General features: G+C 44.4%; 1 protein-coding gene across 2 annotated transcripts in view; it reads right to left on the bottom strand.

Annotated features, from left to right (window-relative positions):
- Nucleotides 1–11,178, bottom strand: part of ANAPC1 (anaphase promoting complex subunit 1) — a 35,534-nt gene extending 24,356 nt beyond the window's left edge. Inside the window, exons 1-17 of one of the 2 annotated variants that reach the window (XM_064445548.1) lie at nt 10,767–11,178; nt 10,444–10,605; nt 10,217–10,268; nt 9,915–10,018; nt 9,428–9,510; nt 8,242–8,315; nt 7,807–7,955; nt 7,071–7,291; nt 6,216–6,425; nt 5,493–5,588; nt 4,934–5,024; nt 4,752–4,817; nt 3,726–3,863; nt 3,226–3,366; nt 2,778–2,838; nt 2,057–2,244; nt 225–299 (exon numbers count right to left, since the gene is read on the bottom strand). In XM_064445548.1, the coding sequence (XP_064301618.1) occupies nt 225–299; nt 2,057–2,244; nt 2,778–2,838; nt 3,226–3,366; nt 3,726–3,863; nt 4,752–4,817; nt 4,934–5,024; nt 5,493–5,588; nt 6,216–6,425; nt 7,071–7,291; nt 7,807–7,955; nt 8,242–8,315; nt 9,428–9,510; nt 9,915–10,018; nt 10,217–10,268; nt 10,444–10,605; nt 10,767–10,979 (2,124 nt within the window). In that variant the 5' untranslated portion in view covers nt 10,980–11,178. The remainder of the gene's footprint in view (nt 1–224; nt 300–2,056; nt 2,245–2,777; nt 2,839–3,225; nt 3,367–3,725; nt 3,864–4,751; nt 4,818–4,933; nt 5,025–5,492; nt 5,589–6,215; nt 6,426–7,070; nt 7,292–7,806; nt 7,956–8,241; nt 8,316–9,427; nt 9,511–9,914; nt 10,019–10,216; nt 10,269–10,443; nt 10,606–10,766) is intronic. The other variant, XM_064445549.1, reaches the window with a different exon arrangement.
- Nucleotides 11,179–13,970: the final 2,792 nt, after the last annotated feature.

Raw genomic sequence — 13,970 nt, 5'->3', positions numbered from 1 at the left:
CAAGTCTCATCCACTTTGCTGTTCAACCGTGTGAAAACTTCCTGTTCCTGTCTAGGCAAAACCCAGTGAATCAATCTTAAACACTCCACTAAATTTGGCAAAAATCAGCGCATTCGGTGAACTAAGTTTGATGATCCTAACCTCTTTTTAGAGATTTCTTAAAGAACACCCACCCCCACCCCCACCCCCAGGCTCTTATTTATAAAAGAAAAAACATTTCTTACTTCATCTGACCCTGTTTCTGATGGTCTAGCCTTCTTTGGAGCAATAACTGGTGAAAGCGATCCTTCAAAATCAAGCTGCAAGAAATTAAAAAAAAAAAATCAGTAGCAGCTCAGTATTGAAATTCCCAAGGTTGCATAACTAAATCACCAATTGTAACATCTGAATTCAAACCAAACATTACATGACATTGCTTTAGGAACTTCACAGAATCCCAGAATCCCAGGCTGGAAGGGACCTCAGGGACCATCTAGCCCAACCTTTCTAGGAAGAGCCCACCCTAGACAAGACGGCCCAGCACCCTGTCCGGCCGACTCTTGAAGGTGCCCAACGTGGCCGAGCCAACCCCTTCCCTGGGGAGATTATTCCAGTGGTGACTGTCCTCACTGTGAAAAATGTCCCCCTCGTGTCCAGTCGGAATCTCCCCAAGAGCAACTTGTGTCCATTCCCCTTGTCCTCTCCATGGGACTCCATGTAAAAAGGGAGTCTCCATCTTCTTTGTAGCTACCCTTTAAGTACCAGTACGTGGTGATGAGATCCCCTCTGAGCCTCCTTTTCTCAAGGCTGAACAAACCCAGCTCTCCCAGCCTATCCTCGTATGGCAGCTTCCCAGCCCTTGGATCATCCTGGTGGCCCTTCTCTGGACCCCCTCCAGCCTGCCCACATCCTTTTTGTATAGAAGGGACCAGAACTGCACACTGTACTCCAGGTGTGGCCTGACAACGCTGAGTAGAGCGGGATAATGGCTTCTTTATTTCTGCTGGCGATGCCCTTTTTGATGCAGCCCAGCATCCTGTTGGCCTTCTTGGCCACGGCAGCCACTGTTCGCTCATGTTGAGCTTTCTGTCCACCAGGACCCCCAGGTCCCTTCCCACAGAGCTGCTCTCCAGCCAGGTGGATCCCAGGCTGTGCTGCACTCCCGGATTATGTTTTCCCAGGTGCAGGACCTTACACTTGTCCTTGTTGAACTTCATAAGGTTCTTGTTAGCCCACTCTCACAGCCTATCCAGATCTCCCTGCAGAACAGCTCTCCCTTCTGGAGTGTCTGCTTCCCCAATCAATTTGGTGTCATCTGCAAACTTCATCAGGCTACACTTGATCTCATTATCCAGATCACTTATGAAGGTGTTGAATATACTTTGCTTTCATATAAAACATATACTGCAATTAGGTTATTCTATACACAGCTAGTTATTCTAGTAAATGGTGCATGATTTCACAGTTTGATTGCCTAACATGTGGTATTTACTAGGATAGAGGAAATACTGTGGATGAAGTAACGCAAGTAATGTAGATATACTATAATTTCTTTCATTTCAGCTGTACACATATCCTTCCTGGTTTTGTTTTTCCTGCAGGTTCTGCAAACGTACTTGCTAGCAGGAAACCCACTTACAGAAAACTCCAAATACATTCAGTAAAATAATTGAAAAACAAAAATAGAATTTTAAGCATTGTAATTCAAAAACTACATGAAAAATCCTCTTTAGGAAACAGGAATCTGAGTTGTGATCTGCGTTTCTAGTGAAAACAGGCTTAATATGGATCAGGCGAATCAAATGCTTAATGCATCAGTGTTAGTCATGAAATGGAGTAAAATCTTCATAATCTATTTTTATTTGACCAAGACAGTTGGTGGTAAGTACCTTATAAATATATTTCATGATAAACACAGACTGAAGTGTAGAAATAGAGAATTGATTGGATGGCCTATTGTGGTTTAAGACAAAATACACTTTATTTCCAACTTCAGTGTCTCTCTAACCATTTTGAACCTTGAAGAACTACCAGTACCGTTAATGTAAGCTAGGAAAACAAAAATGAGCTTGCTTACATTACGTGTCCAGGACAGTCTCTCTGTGTTGTAACCCATCATATTCATGAGACATGTTACAAATAAATTCCATTCTGAGTGATAGCTTGGTCCTCCTGGAGCGTTGTAAGCATTGTACCACTTGACAAGCATCTGTACCGCTACCTCCTTGGGCAGGATAGCTTTGATGCCTTGCAGGCATCTTTTCACTGTTGGAAGAGGAAAAAAGAAAAAGTTTAGGTGTGTTTTCCCTCCTGCCTCCTGGCACTTCTTCTAATCAGTGCTATAAATCTCTATAGTTCTTGGACTTCCTTTTAACTCTTCTGGCAACTCTTTCAATAAAAGCCACACCACACAACCTCCAGCAGCTGTTCCTTTAGTGCAGGTTAAGCACAGCCCCTCTAATTCACCACACAAAGGGGAAAATAGTTCCTTTTTGCTCATTACTGAAACCAGCTTGCATCTGAACTGGCATCTCAGCCCTTCCTCAAGCAAGAACATACACAAAAGCAGAGAGCAAAGCAACCTAAAGATCAAAGGAAGTTTTAAGAGCGCAGCAGATGAAGCACTAAAAGCAACAAGAGCACACCTAAATAAATGGTAGCAGCTCTAAAAGGTAAGTTAATAGACCTGAGCATACGTGGTACTGAATCATTACCATCTAAGCTGCACATAAACTACTTGAAAAATGAAACCTCAAAAGTCATGGAACATATTTCATGTGACGGATTCTGAATCATACCTAGTTCCGAAGTGGCGATTTCAGGAATTGTAATTCGAACCATTGTATTATTGCTGAGTTCCTGAAAAAATAAAAAAAGGTGAGAGTCAAGTTATGAAGTGCATAAAGTAAAGCCAGGGCCCTTTTGTATCAACTCAGAACTCATTTAGGTATTAAACATATTCCTAATTCCTGGTGATTTGCTACACTGAAGATTTACAACCTCAGATGCTAGTTCCGTGAAACACTTGAAATAGATCTTGAGCTGAATCACTTGAGGGAATCAATTAAATTCTGTGACTTCTAGAGTATTCTACAGAGAGAAAAATGTGGAGCTACCATGGCAGGTGTGATACTTTGCTGTTGATGTGGAGCTGCTAGCAATGTCTCACTATGCAGCAGAAGTAAACTTGGCCCTCACTTTGCTTTGCTAACAAAGCGTTGACTCAAATTACAGGATAATACCTACTAAAGTTACTCTGTTGTGGACAGGATCTCTGAGAGCATGAATGAAAGTCCCAAGCTGCTGAAAAGTACAGTCTTCAATGTAAGTTGAGTCATGAAGTTTGGAAGAATCTCTTAGCTCTGGAACTGGTGACAAAAGCACACCCTGAAAAGTGGTAAAAGTGATTGTTAAAGTTGCTGAAATAAACGGATCTGAGCGAAGGACAGCTAAAATTGCCATTCTAAGAATACTTACTGGTAAGAATACTTACTTACTGGTAAGAATTTTGAAAACAACTATAAATATCTTTCCAATCTCTGCCTCAGATGTTTTACAGAAATAATTAATAAATAAATAGGGCAGCACTAAACAGATCTTACTTAAACACTGTTTATATTCAAGGGCTTTACAGAAAAAAAATAAAAGCTTTTGCTCCAAAAGATACCTTCAAAGTTAAAATCAATGAATCATTTGAAGCTCTTACAACTAAACCCTTTCCAAGGTAGGACCTCCTTTCTCCTTACCTCTTCTAGGGGCCCCAGATGCTTGTTCAAAGCCTTGGATGGAGTGCTGACGCTATCCAAGGGAGTACTTGGCCGAGGCATTTGGTTGGACATTGTCAGGGATGGAGCAGGCAGCCCGGGAATAAAAACCTTCCCCACCTTTTTGTGAAGAATATATAGGAAGACAAACAGTTGGTTTTCATGCCTGTGCTTCCATGAGCTTGCTTACATATACAAACTTTACCAGATTTTAAAATCTTTAAGGAAAAATTTTAAGAAAAGTGGCTATGTGCTTAAACTGCCATCTCTGAAAAGATTAAGGATTACTTCATGTAATTGCTTTCTTCAGATGATGACACGCTGAAAAAAACACCATATATGGTCAGTATCATACATTATAGCTACAGGTCTACTCCCACTGAAAGTTCTGGCAGGGCTTCACTGAGAAAGCTCTACTTTCAGAAAGTATACTTTTTTAATATACATTCCTATATATAGTCTGTACATATATATACACACGCACACAAAAGTACAAATTGCAGTGGCCAAGGTTTCTGCATAGACAGAGAGAACATAGTGCACCTCTATGGAATTTAAGAAACAGTTTTAATTATTGTGGATGAATCATGTCCATCCTAATAACAGCCCATTGTAAAGCAAAATAATTTGACACCTAAAACTATCTGGCATGCTACAGATAAGTCTGAAGATCTTTTGTTCAGGAACAATTCTTATTTTCCATATTCTTGAGGTTTTCTTTCTTTAAAAGCATTTTATTACTTTAGTGTTTACTACCACTGAAAACAAGTTCAAGAGATTATTAACTGTACCACTGATTCTTCAGAACTACCTTTCCAGCACTGCACATAAACTACACTCAGTACGTGAGCACAGACGCCTTGCCAAGCAAGTCCCAAGCAAGCAGCAGTCTACAGTAGCTTACAAGCTATCACTTTAAGGTATGATGCACACAGGATCCCCCTGTATAGCCCAGTTCATAATTAAAGACTTAAACATTTATTTTGGGAGAGGAAAACTGTTACTTACCCGAACTACTCCAGAATAAAGCACGAGGTTTCCACTGCCTTCCAGAACCAGTAGCGTATCAATGCCCTGTAAGAACCAAGCAGAATATTCAGCTTCTTGTATTTAAGTAGAGACAACAGTTGGACAACACAGGTGACAAAGCAGGGTACTCCACAATTAAAACTCCATACAGAGGTACATACCTGCACTGGAGCTGCATCCTTTGCTTGAATATTGGTAACAGAACCAAAGATCAGCTGGGACTTATCGTTGCTCTCTTGAAATTTTACACACCTAGAGATTTGAGAAAACAGGAAACATAAAAGGACTGTCCTATCCGGTGTTACAGAAAGAAGATAGAAAATTAAAACCCTGTTGCATGGTGCAGTTACTTTCTTCGTGGTATATCTGGTTGCTTCCTCCTTCCTTTGCTTGTTTTGCCCTGCTAGTCAACTTATTTTTACTCTAATAGTCTAATGAAAACCCACAATGTACTTCTAAAGGGTAAAGATGAGGATAAATAAGAACACCAATCAAATTACAGTGAACGTTACTGGGAACATTCTCTTGCAACTTCAGTTTTATTTAAATAGCCCACATCATCTATGCCACCAGAGTTAAAACCATGTCATATGAGAGCCAGTGACATACCACACATTGTAACAGATCCCACTAGCTGGAGGAATGTTAAAACCCATACATAGCTGGTAATTTCTAGAGTGCTCCCCTTTGTTCACCTGCCCCCAAGACAGGGGTGCTCACCGCAGCTGGAGCTGGGACTCCACCAAAAAGCACAAAAACTTCTGCCCGCAAAGGTCAGTGGTAATAAACACTTTTGATGCTTGGGAATTCTTCTCTCTGTAAACGAGACAGTGATCAGCACACTGTTTGGTCTACTATAAAAATTTTAGTGAAGGAAAACACGGTGTCCACAAGCTGTAGGGTCACACTGGACTTCAGTTAGCAGTGCAACAAGTTGCCAGAATGCATCAGTCTCAGTTTCAGTCATTACTCTTGAACTGATTTTCTAGCACTCTAATCTTCACATTCCCCACTTTCTGGCATGCAGAGCACATGCTATTTGGCTTTGTTCTCCTGTTCAATCTTAAGTTTTATGCTGTGTTTTGCCCCTTTTGATGGTAAGGCAGAAAGAGATACTCCCCCTAGAAGATAAAAAAAAAACCAAACCCCAAAGCAATGACCAGGTAGGAACCTACTTTGCTTTAGGGATCTCATCAAACCATTCCCCAGCTCAGAAGGCTATAGATAACACAACAGGTAAAATTGTTCCAAGTGCCCAATTCCCTCTTGAAGAGAGCTGCACACTTAGCAAGCATCATTTTTCCATAAAACTAGGAAGAGTAGGTCCACACACTATTTTAAGGCAGCACCATTTGCAGAAAGCACACACTAAAATAAGCTGTTCTTTATTCCCCCCCCAAACGGGAATCCAGAACTTCTCACGTCCCCACACAGGCACCTAACCTCATGTTTGTGACTGTTTCTGTCCACAGATGATCTATGCACAGCTCGGGAACAATTGGTTCAGTTTCTGGTATAAGGAAGGAATCGTTGGAAGTGCTGTTTGGAGAATGGGTAATGTTGTGCCTCTTCGGTGACTGAGCATTACTGGAAAAGTTGAACCTCTGCACTCCTGAGAAAGAATGCACTCCCAGGGCAGGCGAATGAGAGCGGCTGCAAGCAGAGACATAAGACGCTACTGAAGAGTGGATTTACAGAGTCAGGTGCAGAATCCCTGTTAAGCCAGGGAGCTCATACACTAGTACAGACTTAAAAAACAACACATAACCAAAACCACCCTAAACCGGTATCTAGTCAGCATTAACTTCCTTTAGCAATACACCCTAGCACAGGAAAACGGTTCTCAAATCTCCAATCATCTGTCAGAATGCAATTGATGAGATTTCAAAAGTAAGCAAAGCAACATTTTAAGTTGCGTGGACCGTTCCATCAAAAACCTCTTCCAACCTGTTCCCTCTAAATACAGCTTTCTTTAGAGAAGCTAAGTGAAAACACTCCTGGGACTCAAAACACCTGCAGACAGTCCCTGACTCCACTACAGACTGACTGTGAGATGACAGGACAGCCTCTTTGGCTCCTGCACAACCACCTTCTTGTGCTATACGGATATTAGCACGCCAAGTGTCACAAGGCCATTCCAAGAGGGTTTGCAGATGCTGTGACAGAGTCGGCACCTGCACCTTAGATGGACAGACTTATAACAGTGGAGAAAGACAGACAGCAATTCCAGACGTGCATCCTCTTCCATAGGTCGTATGCTTTGGTATCGCCCGTCTATGCATCATGTTCAGCACCTACCTCAAAGCAGCCATGTTGGAGATTGACGGCGAGCGGGACTGCATGCTGGGCGATGACACCGATCTGCTCTGGCTGTGGATAGATGAGTAGTTCTGGAAAGGGGAGCCCACAGGAGAGTCTCCTTTTGAGAGGCTTCTGAGGTGAGCGGTCAAAGAGCTGCTAGTGGCCATGTGCTGCGGGGTGCCCATCTGCTCTGAGAACTTCAGCACCGTGTTCTGCTCCTGGCAGAGAAAACAGAGCTGTCTATGCACAAACAGCACATGGGCAAGAACAGCCAGGAAGACACCCATTAGCTTGTTTCATCACTTAGGTGTTAAAAATTTATGCCTACATATGTGCTTAGCCTAAGAAGTTATTCCTACCAACCATGCTCTCTAATTCCCAGTCACAGAAATTACTCCTATGGTTTTCAGGGCACGGAGTTGTTTGTCACTTTTCTTACAGAACACAACAGTTAAAGCAGAGTCAAAATCTTCTCATACAATGTAAGGAGTATCATGAAAAGCACAGTATACTTTGTGACTGTCACCATCATGTGATGTCCCCGACTGTGGTACAGGCAAACACATGAAAGAAACTATTAAAAATATAAAACAAACCCCTCACCAAACATCTTACTCTTATAAATAAAATAAATCACAAATACCAGGCATTTCCAACACACACAGCCATAAGGGCATGTAAACACACATAAGATTTTTTTTATAATGGTATTTAGTCGACAATGAATTTGTACCTCTGGCTTTACTCTCCGAAGAGCCCAAACAGTATGTAAACTCTGCACAGTATCATAGGTCATCACAATGGAAGGTTCAGCATTGAGAAACACGATCCTCAAGGTGTAATCGGCAACATACTGCACTCTAGCAGAGCCAAACACGCCTGCTAAAGAAGCGGTTAACTTTTAACTTCAGTTATGGCAAAAGGATCATTTCTACAGCGGTATTAGCAGTTACAGGGTTAGCATTTTTCATACGCTCTTTCTTCACATTCTGGGTTTCTTTCCTGAACAGTTTCCCCATTCATGAAGCAGCTAAAACACCCCACTCTGAATTCTTGGAAGAGTGATTACTTGCAAATTTGGTAACACAGAAAACAATCAAGTGACACATTAAGCATTTGACACTGTACTGATGGACTCCAAGTGATACATCTAAAGATGTAAGCTTACCTCCAGACTTACAGACAAGAGGTGTTATCTCATCTAATGGGTGTAGCATGCTGAACATAGTAGGCAAAGGTTCTCTAGAAAGAAACCAAACAAAGCATGTTTGAAAACCAAACGCTAACGAGCATACCTGTTCTGTCTTGTAGCTGGTATCATGTGCTGTGATCCCAAAACAGCTCCTCAGACCTTAAAAATCAGAGCCTGAAATCTAACAGTAGAGACGTATATTCTGTTCACAGAAGCTTGTTGGATTAACTGAGTAGAGCCAGACAAGGCTGGTGTATCAAACAGGACGATTAGGTCTCATTTTACATCTCGGAGCACTTGCGAATGACCCCACCTGGCGGCCACACGACAGACTTTGGCTGGCCCGAGTGAACAGAGCTGGCACCAGCTGAGTTAGGAGGAAGAATAGGAAGAGGTGAAAGCCCTTAACCCAGACTCAGCTTACAAGTTTAAATTCCACAGGTCCCAGACAAGTAGACAGCCATCAGGCCATTTGTATCCATCACAGAGCAGCCATCAAGCCACCCATCTGGGGTTGCAGTGGCAAAAGGAATAGTTTTCATGGAAGGCCAGCTTAAGTAGGGTCAATCATGACTTCTGCAGCATACCCTCTTGAACATTCCCAAGACCTCTATTTCTAATCCCAACTGTTATGAAGACTAGAGAATCACAAGCACCTGGAATGGACACATAAAGCCCAAGAGAGAACTAGTGGCTATATTAAAGCTGCTCATCAGCACACCATCCAACTCCTTACGCTGCTTCTCAGCTGTACTCCCAGCCACAGAGCACAGGGTCTACGATCCTCACCAGATAGGTAACAGGATACTCCATACATTAAAAGCACCCTGCAGCTGAGAGTAAAAATGTCTCAATGACAATCCCTCAGTGGATCTCCCAGTCGACCATCACAGCCTGGAATCAATTTCCAGGACAAACCTTAATGAAATCAGACTAGTGACACTCATGTCACACCTCCCATGCCCTACTCCCAGGATCACCACCTCCCAACTAGTTCTTAACACAGTATCAGTATTCAGCCCCTTCCTGCTACTCCCTGATGCTTCACCCGATTTCACCTGCCCCTGTTATGAACATAGTTCCTTTCATTATTGCTCTTCAACTCCTGTATTAGATTAGCACCCAGTCTGTAAGGAAACAATGAAAGCCACTCATAATGTACCTGGGGGGACTTGGAGGTACTTCATGCGAAGAACTGCTGCGCTCAAATAACAAACCATATTTTGTTGGCCAGACGTTTGCAACCTATAAAAAAATTACAAGTAGATTTATGACACACACACACCCCCCCAAAATAAAATCAAGTACTTAATACATTAATTATGTTTCATGTTCAAATATCTCAATACAGCAAAATAAGATGCTTAAGCCTTTTCTTGGGAGAAGGGTAATGTAAATTGGAGCAGGTTCTCAGGCTACAAAGTGGTCAGAGCCATAATTTCCCACGTCATAACTGCTGCCACTACTTCCAGAAGTACTCAGTGCCCTAACCACATAGCTGCACTTTCATCAGCTTTGTCGCTTTCGCCCGCAGAGTGAACAACTCGGGCAGCCACCACCAGCAGTGCTTTGCACACACCTCCCCACCGCAACGGAGCGTGCAACCAAATAACAAGTCCATCTGTGGACGAAAAAAGTACAGCACTTACCTGAAAAGGTAAAGCAGCAATGTAATCCTTTCCTTCTATGCTATGCACATTTATACAGGAATTCTGCAATATGCAGATACATTTCTCTACTATTTCATCACTGCCTGAAACAGGAAAAAAGAGACCAAAAAAACCCGCAGTAAAGTTTCTCTCTTTCCTTAGACATCCACTATACACAATATGTACACTTGAGGCGGGGGTGGCTGTCTTAACATAGCAAGTCTCAGTGACTAAGCTTATCATGCCAAGAGAGCTGAAACCGAACCATTTGTTTGGCATTACAGTAAGCAAGAAAAACTTACCATCGGCTTTTTCAGATTTTTCCTGGGGTATAGTGAAGTCGCACCATAATGCCTAAAACCAAATATGGTATAATTATTTCTGAAAAACGAGCTGATGCCACTGCATAACCTCATCTTTCTGTATTTCCCGAAACCAGCCCACCTCAGAACACCGTTTGAAAACGGTCAGCAAGTATTTTTTAGCTAACATGCGTTCAATCAGGCACCACCTTTCCACACTTTCATACCTGCAGAACAGGGCTGTCAACAGTAAAAGCCTTATAAACGGTAGACGCTTGGTTTTTACTTCCTTTGCTCCAGATGACCATATTGCTGGCCACATACAGCTCCTCATCGTAGTCCACTTCTTCCCCGACATCACTGACGCCTTTCCTCAACTGCCAACTTTCCTGAAAACCAAGATTTTTTTATTTTTTTTTTTAAGGAAAAGTTGCAAGACCTGCCGGTGTGGTCACAACAGCCGGTCATCGCTCAGCGGTCACGGTTCGGCCAATTTATTCGGGAAGTCAGAAAGCCAGGCCAAGGCCCCCGCGCCCTCGCTGCCTCGTACCCGCTGCCGTTCGTGGATCGTCACCTCCCGGAGGGACCCCACCAGGCCGGCCGCCCCGTCGGAGGAGCAGAGCTCGGAGGCGGGCTGCAGCCGCCGCAGCTGGAGGGTGAGGGCGCTGGGGTGGCGCCGGCAGTGCTCGCGGCCCCGGGGGACGAACTCCTGCAGGTCTCCGGCCGCAATCATCGTCGCCCTCTCGTCAGAGTGGTCCGACATGGGGGCCCGATATCCTCATTATTTCTGGGACGGACGCACACCCGCCGCGACCGGGCTCCGGCTCCCGCGCCGCCCGGGGTTGGGGGGGGGGGCAGGCGGGAAGCGGCAGCGCGGCTGAGGCGAGCGCGGACGCCGGCAGCAGCGGCAGCTCCTCACACGGGCGCGGCCATCTTGTCGCTCCCGCCCTGCCCCGCGGCCCGGCGCGGGGGACGCCGGGAGGGAAATGGCGGCGGGCGGGAGGCCCCCTGCTACCCGCTGGCTTCCCGCAGGGACTGAGAGCGCTTGGCCGTGTCTCCTGAGGGAAATCATGCCGGTTTGGGGAGCTACGGTCCCATTGATGTTTAAAACAGAATCGCTGGGCTGTGGGTGCGGTCCAGGCCCCGGCAGCATAGTACTTTGCGTACCGCTGCCCCGTCAGCCCCTGCGCGCCCGTCCCTTTCCCCGCTCCTAAGGCAGCTTTCCTCATAAAATTCGACCTATCTCACCCCTCGCGAACCGCATGGTCGCTCTGCACCTTCTCTTCTGACTGTAGCCGGCAAAGAGCAAAGGAGTGCCCTTTAAATCTCTGAGGCCAGCGACAAATCCCCACCCCTTACAGCCAGGCCTGTGTTTCTGCAGTTAAATATTGTATGAGCTTCTACAGTGATGCTTCAACATCTTTTTGCTTTAAGGAGCAAAAGTTCACGCAGCATGGAATTAATTTACCTCTACAGTTTGAGCAGTATGTATGAGCAGTTACTTTCTGTGGTGTTTAGGAAGCAGAAGACACCTATCTTAGACCATTTCATAGGACTGGCAGTGCCTCCTGGAGCCCTGTCACTCCGCAGTTGTCAACAGGCATGTTGTACAACCCTCTCCACAAAATTTCAGATGCTCGTGTGATACGGATTAGCATAACTCACTGCAAGTCTGGGCTCCACTGACTTATACCAGCTAAAAACCCAGCTCCTGATGCATCGGTGGTCAGTGCCCAGCGGCTGTTCTCCTGTCGGGAGTGCAGAGAGGTTGTATCAATCCACCGTCCCGCTGGATGGGTGCAGGGACAGCCTGCCACCCTTGTAAAGACTAAGGCTGAGGGTGCCGAAACCTTCGCAGCTGCATCTCTGATTACCAGCACTAGGTGTCAGGCAGTTCGCCTGGCTTTTATGATGAGAACTGCCAGATTTTGCCAAAGGAACGATGCCTCGACCTGCATTTCTGTATAATCAAACATGCATTTCTGTATTATCAAATCTCACCCATGTGTAATTCAGGTTCCAGCATTTGCTGTTCTGCCTTGGTTGTGGTGTCACAGCAAAACGTGCAGAATTAGTGCTCTGGGATGTACTCAGCTGCCAAAATCTGGTGGGACAATCAGATTATTTTTATTCTTTTAAGAACAAGTTTCACTGATGAGATCAGCACCAGGCTATTAATCTGCCCATCTTGCAGGCGCTGTAGCACACAGGCATCTGCACCACGTGGGCGTGTTGGCAGTAAGCAAGTTTATCCTGCGGTCTTTTCAACCATTCGTACATTGCAAAACGAGCTCTTTTCTTTACCTCTCACCTTTATAATTGCTCACCTAAACAAGAGGGTGTTGCTGGGTACAGATCGCAGCCAGTTACTAGCTTTCGGCATAGCGCTGTTCCTGCAACAGTGTACTTTCTCCGTTTATGTCCAAGCAGCATACCAGAAAGTGTCCCTTTTTGGTTTTTTTTTTAAATTAGCACCTGTGGTGTGATGCACAGAAGGAGCCTGTGTTTGTCTGACAGGCAATAATCACAGAACAAAACCTGTATAAAGTCCCCTGAAGGGAACTGGAAGGGTAGTACATTCTAACGAGGATGATTTTTTTTTCCCAAGATATTAGTTTTCACATGAGAAATCAAAGGAGGCGGGAAAAGCTGGTGAAGAACTGAAAACATATTTGAAACTGTGGTTCCAGCATGTGGTTTGGGGAACCCTTCATTCAAGTCATGACAATAAGCACTATCGTTTTCTCAGAAATGAGAAGCAGCTTGCTGGGGAAAGCCAGGTTTATGAGAAACAAGAATTCACTGAGCTGCAGAGTGCTTTCAAATCATACTGCAGCTTCTGGCAGGAAGACAACCAGAAAAAATGGTACTCTGGATCCACAGATCCAGCCAGGGACCAAACTTCCATATGGAGACAAATGGGGGTATTTACACAAATAAGACCGTGAAATACAGATAGCAATTTTGTGGGCAAGTAAGAACGCCCAGGGCTCAAAACGAGGAAGGTTCAAGCCAGCATCTGACCTTTGGAAATGCGTTTCTGATTTTGTGAAATAATTTGCAAACCAGGAAAAATTTTCCTAGGAAGAAACAGCTGAGCCAAGGGACAGAATGTGCCTGGTAAGAGACATAGCCTGTACCATGTGCCCAAAGAAAGCAGCACAAGAAAAAAGACATTTTAGTAGCACCACAAAATGTTCCGTTTTCTCTGCAAATTGTTTGCGGGCTGCATCCTGTGACCAGGGTATAACATTTAACACAAACATGGCATCTGCCTTGAGCTATAAACATGTTGCCAGAAGAGTCTGGTATTTAAAAGAACTGGAGCCCCTGCAAATAGAAATAAAAATGGACACAGAGAGGAGGCAGAAATAAAAGAAAGAAGAGGTTTAGCAAAATGAAAACAAAAACACAGAAATGGGAAAGGGGAAAAAAAAAATCTCAGCAGTAACAGCCCAAAGCCCAATTGCTGAGTGCCGTTTCTGACAAATGGTCTGATTTCACGAGATTTATGTTGCCTCCAAAGTCCCCAAATAGCCTTGTGAAGAAACAGTGTTGATATTCTGAAGTGAAACTGCGAAAAATCTAAAGGGTCAAGTTCAAGCTTTAGCCTGGCACCGTGACACCCCAGGGTGCCTCTGAGAGCACCTAAAGCACTTGCTGGGATCCTGCTAAAAGAAAGCTGAGAATACCTGTGGAGCTGCTGATGTTATCGGAAGGGGATTATAATGTCTCACACAGGCAGGAGAATCCC

The sequence above is a fragment of the Phalacrocorax carbo genome, chromosome 3 (assembly GCF_963921805.1).
Source record: "Phalacrocorax carbo chromosome 3, bPhaCar2.1, whole genome shotgun sequence".
Taxonomy (NCBI): domain Eukaryota; kingdom Metazoa; phylum Chordata; class Aves; order Suliformes; family Phalacrocoracidae; genus Phalacrocorax; species Phalacrocorax carbo.
This window is presented reverse-complemented; position numbering and strand designations above follow the sequence as displayed.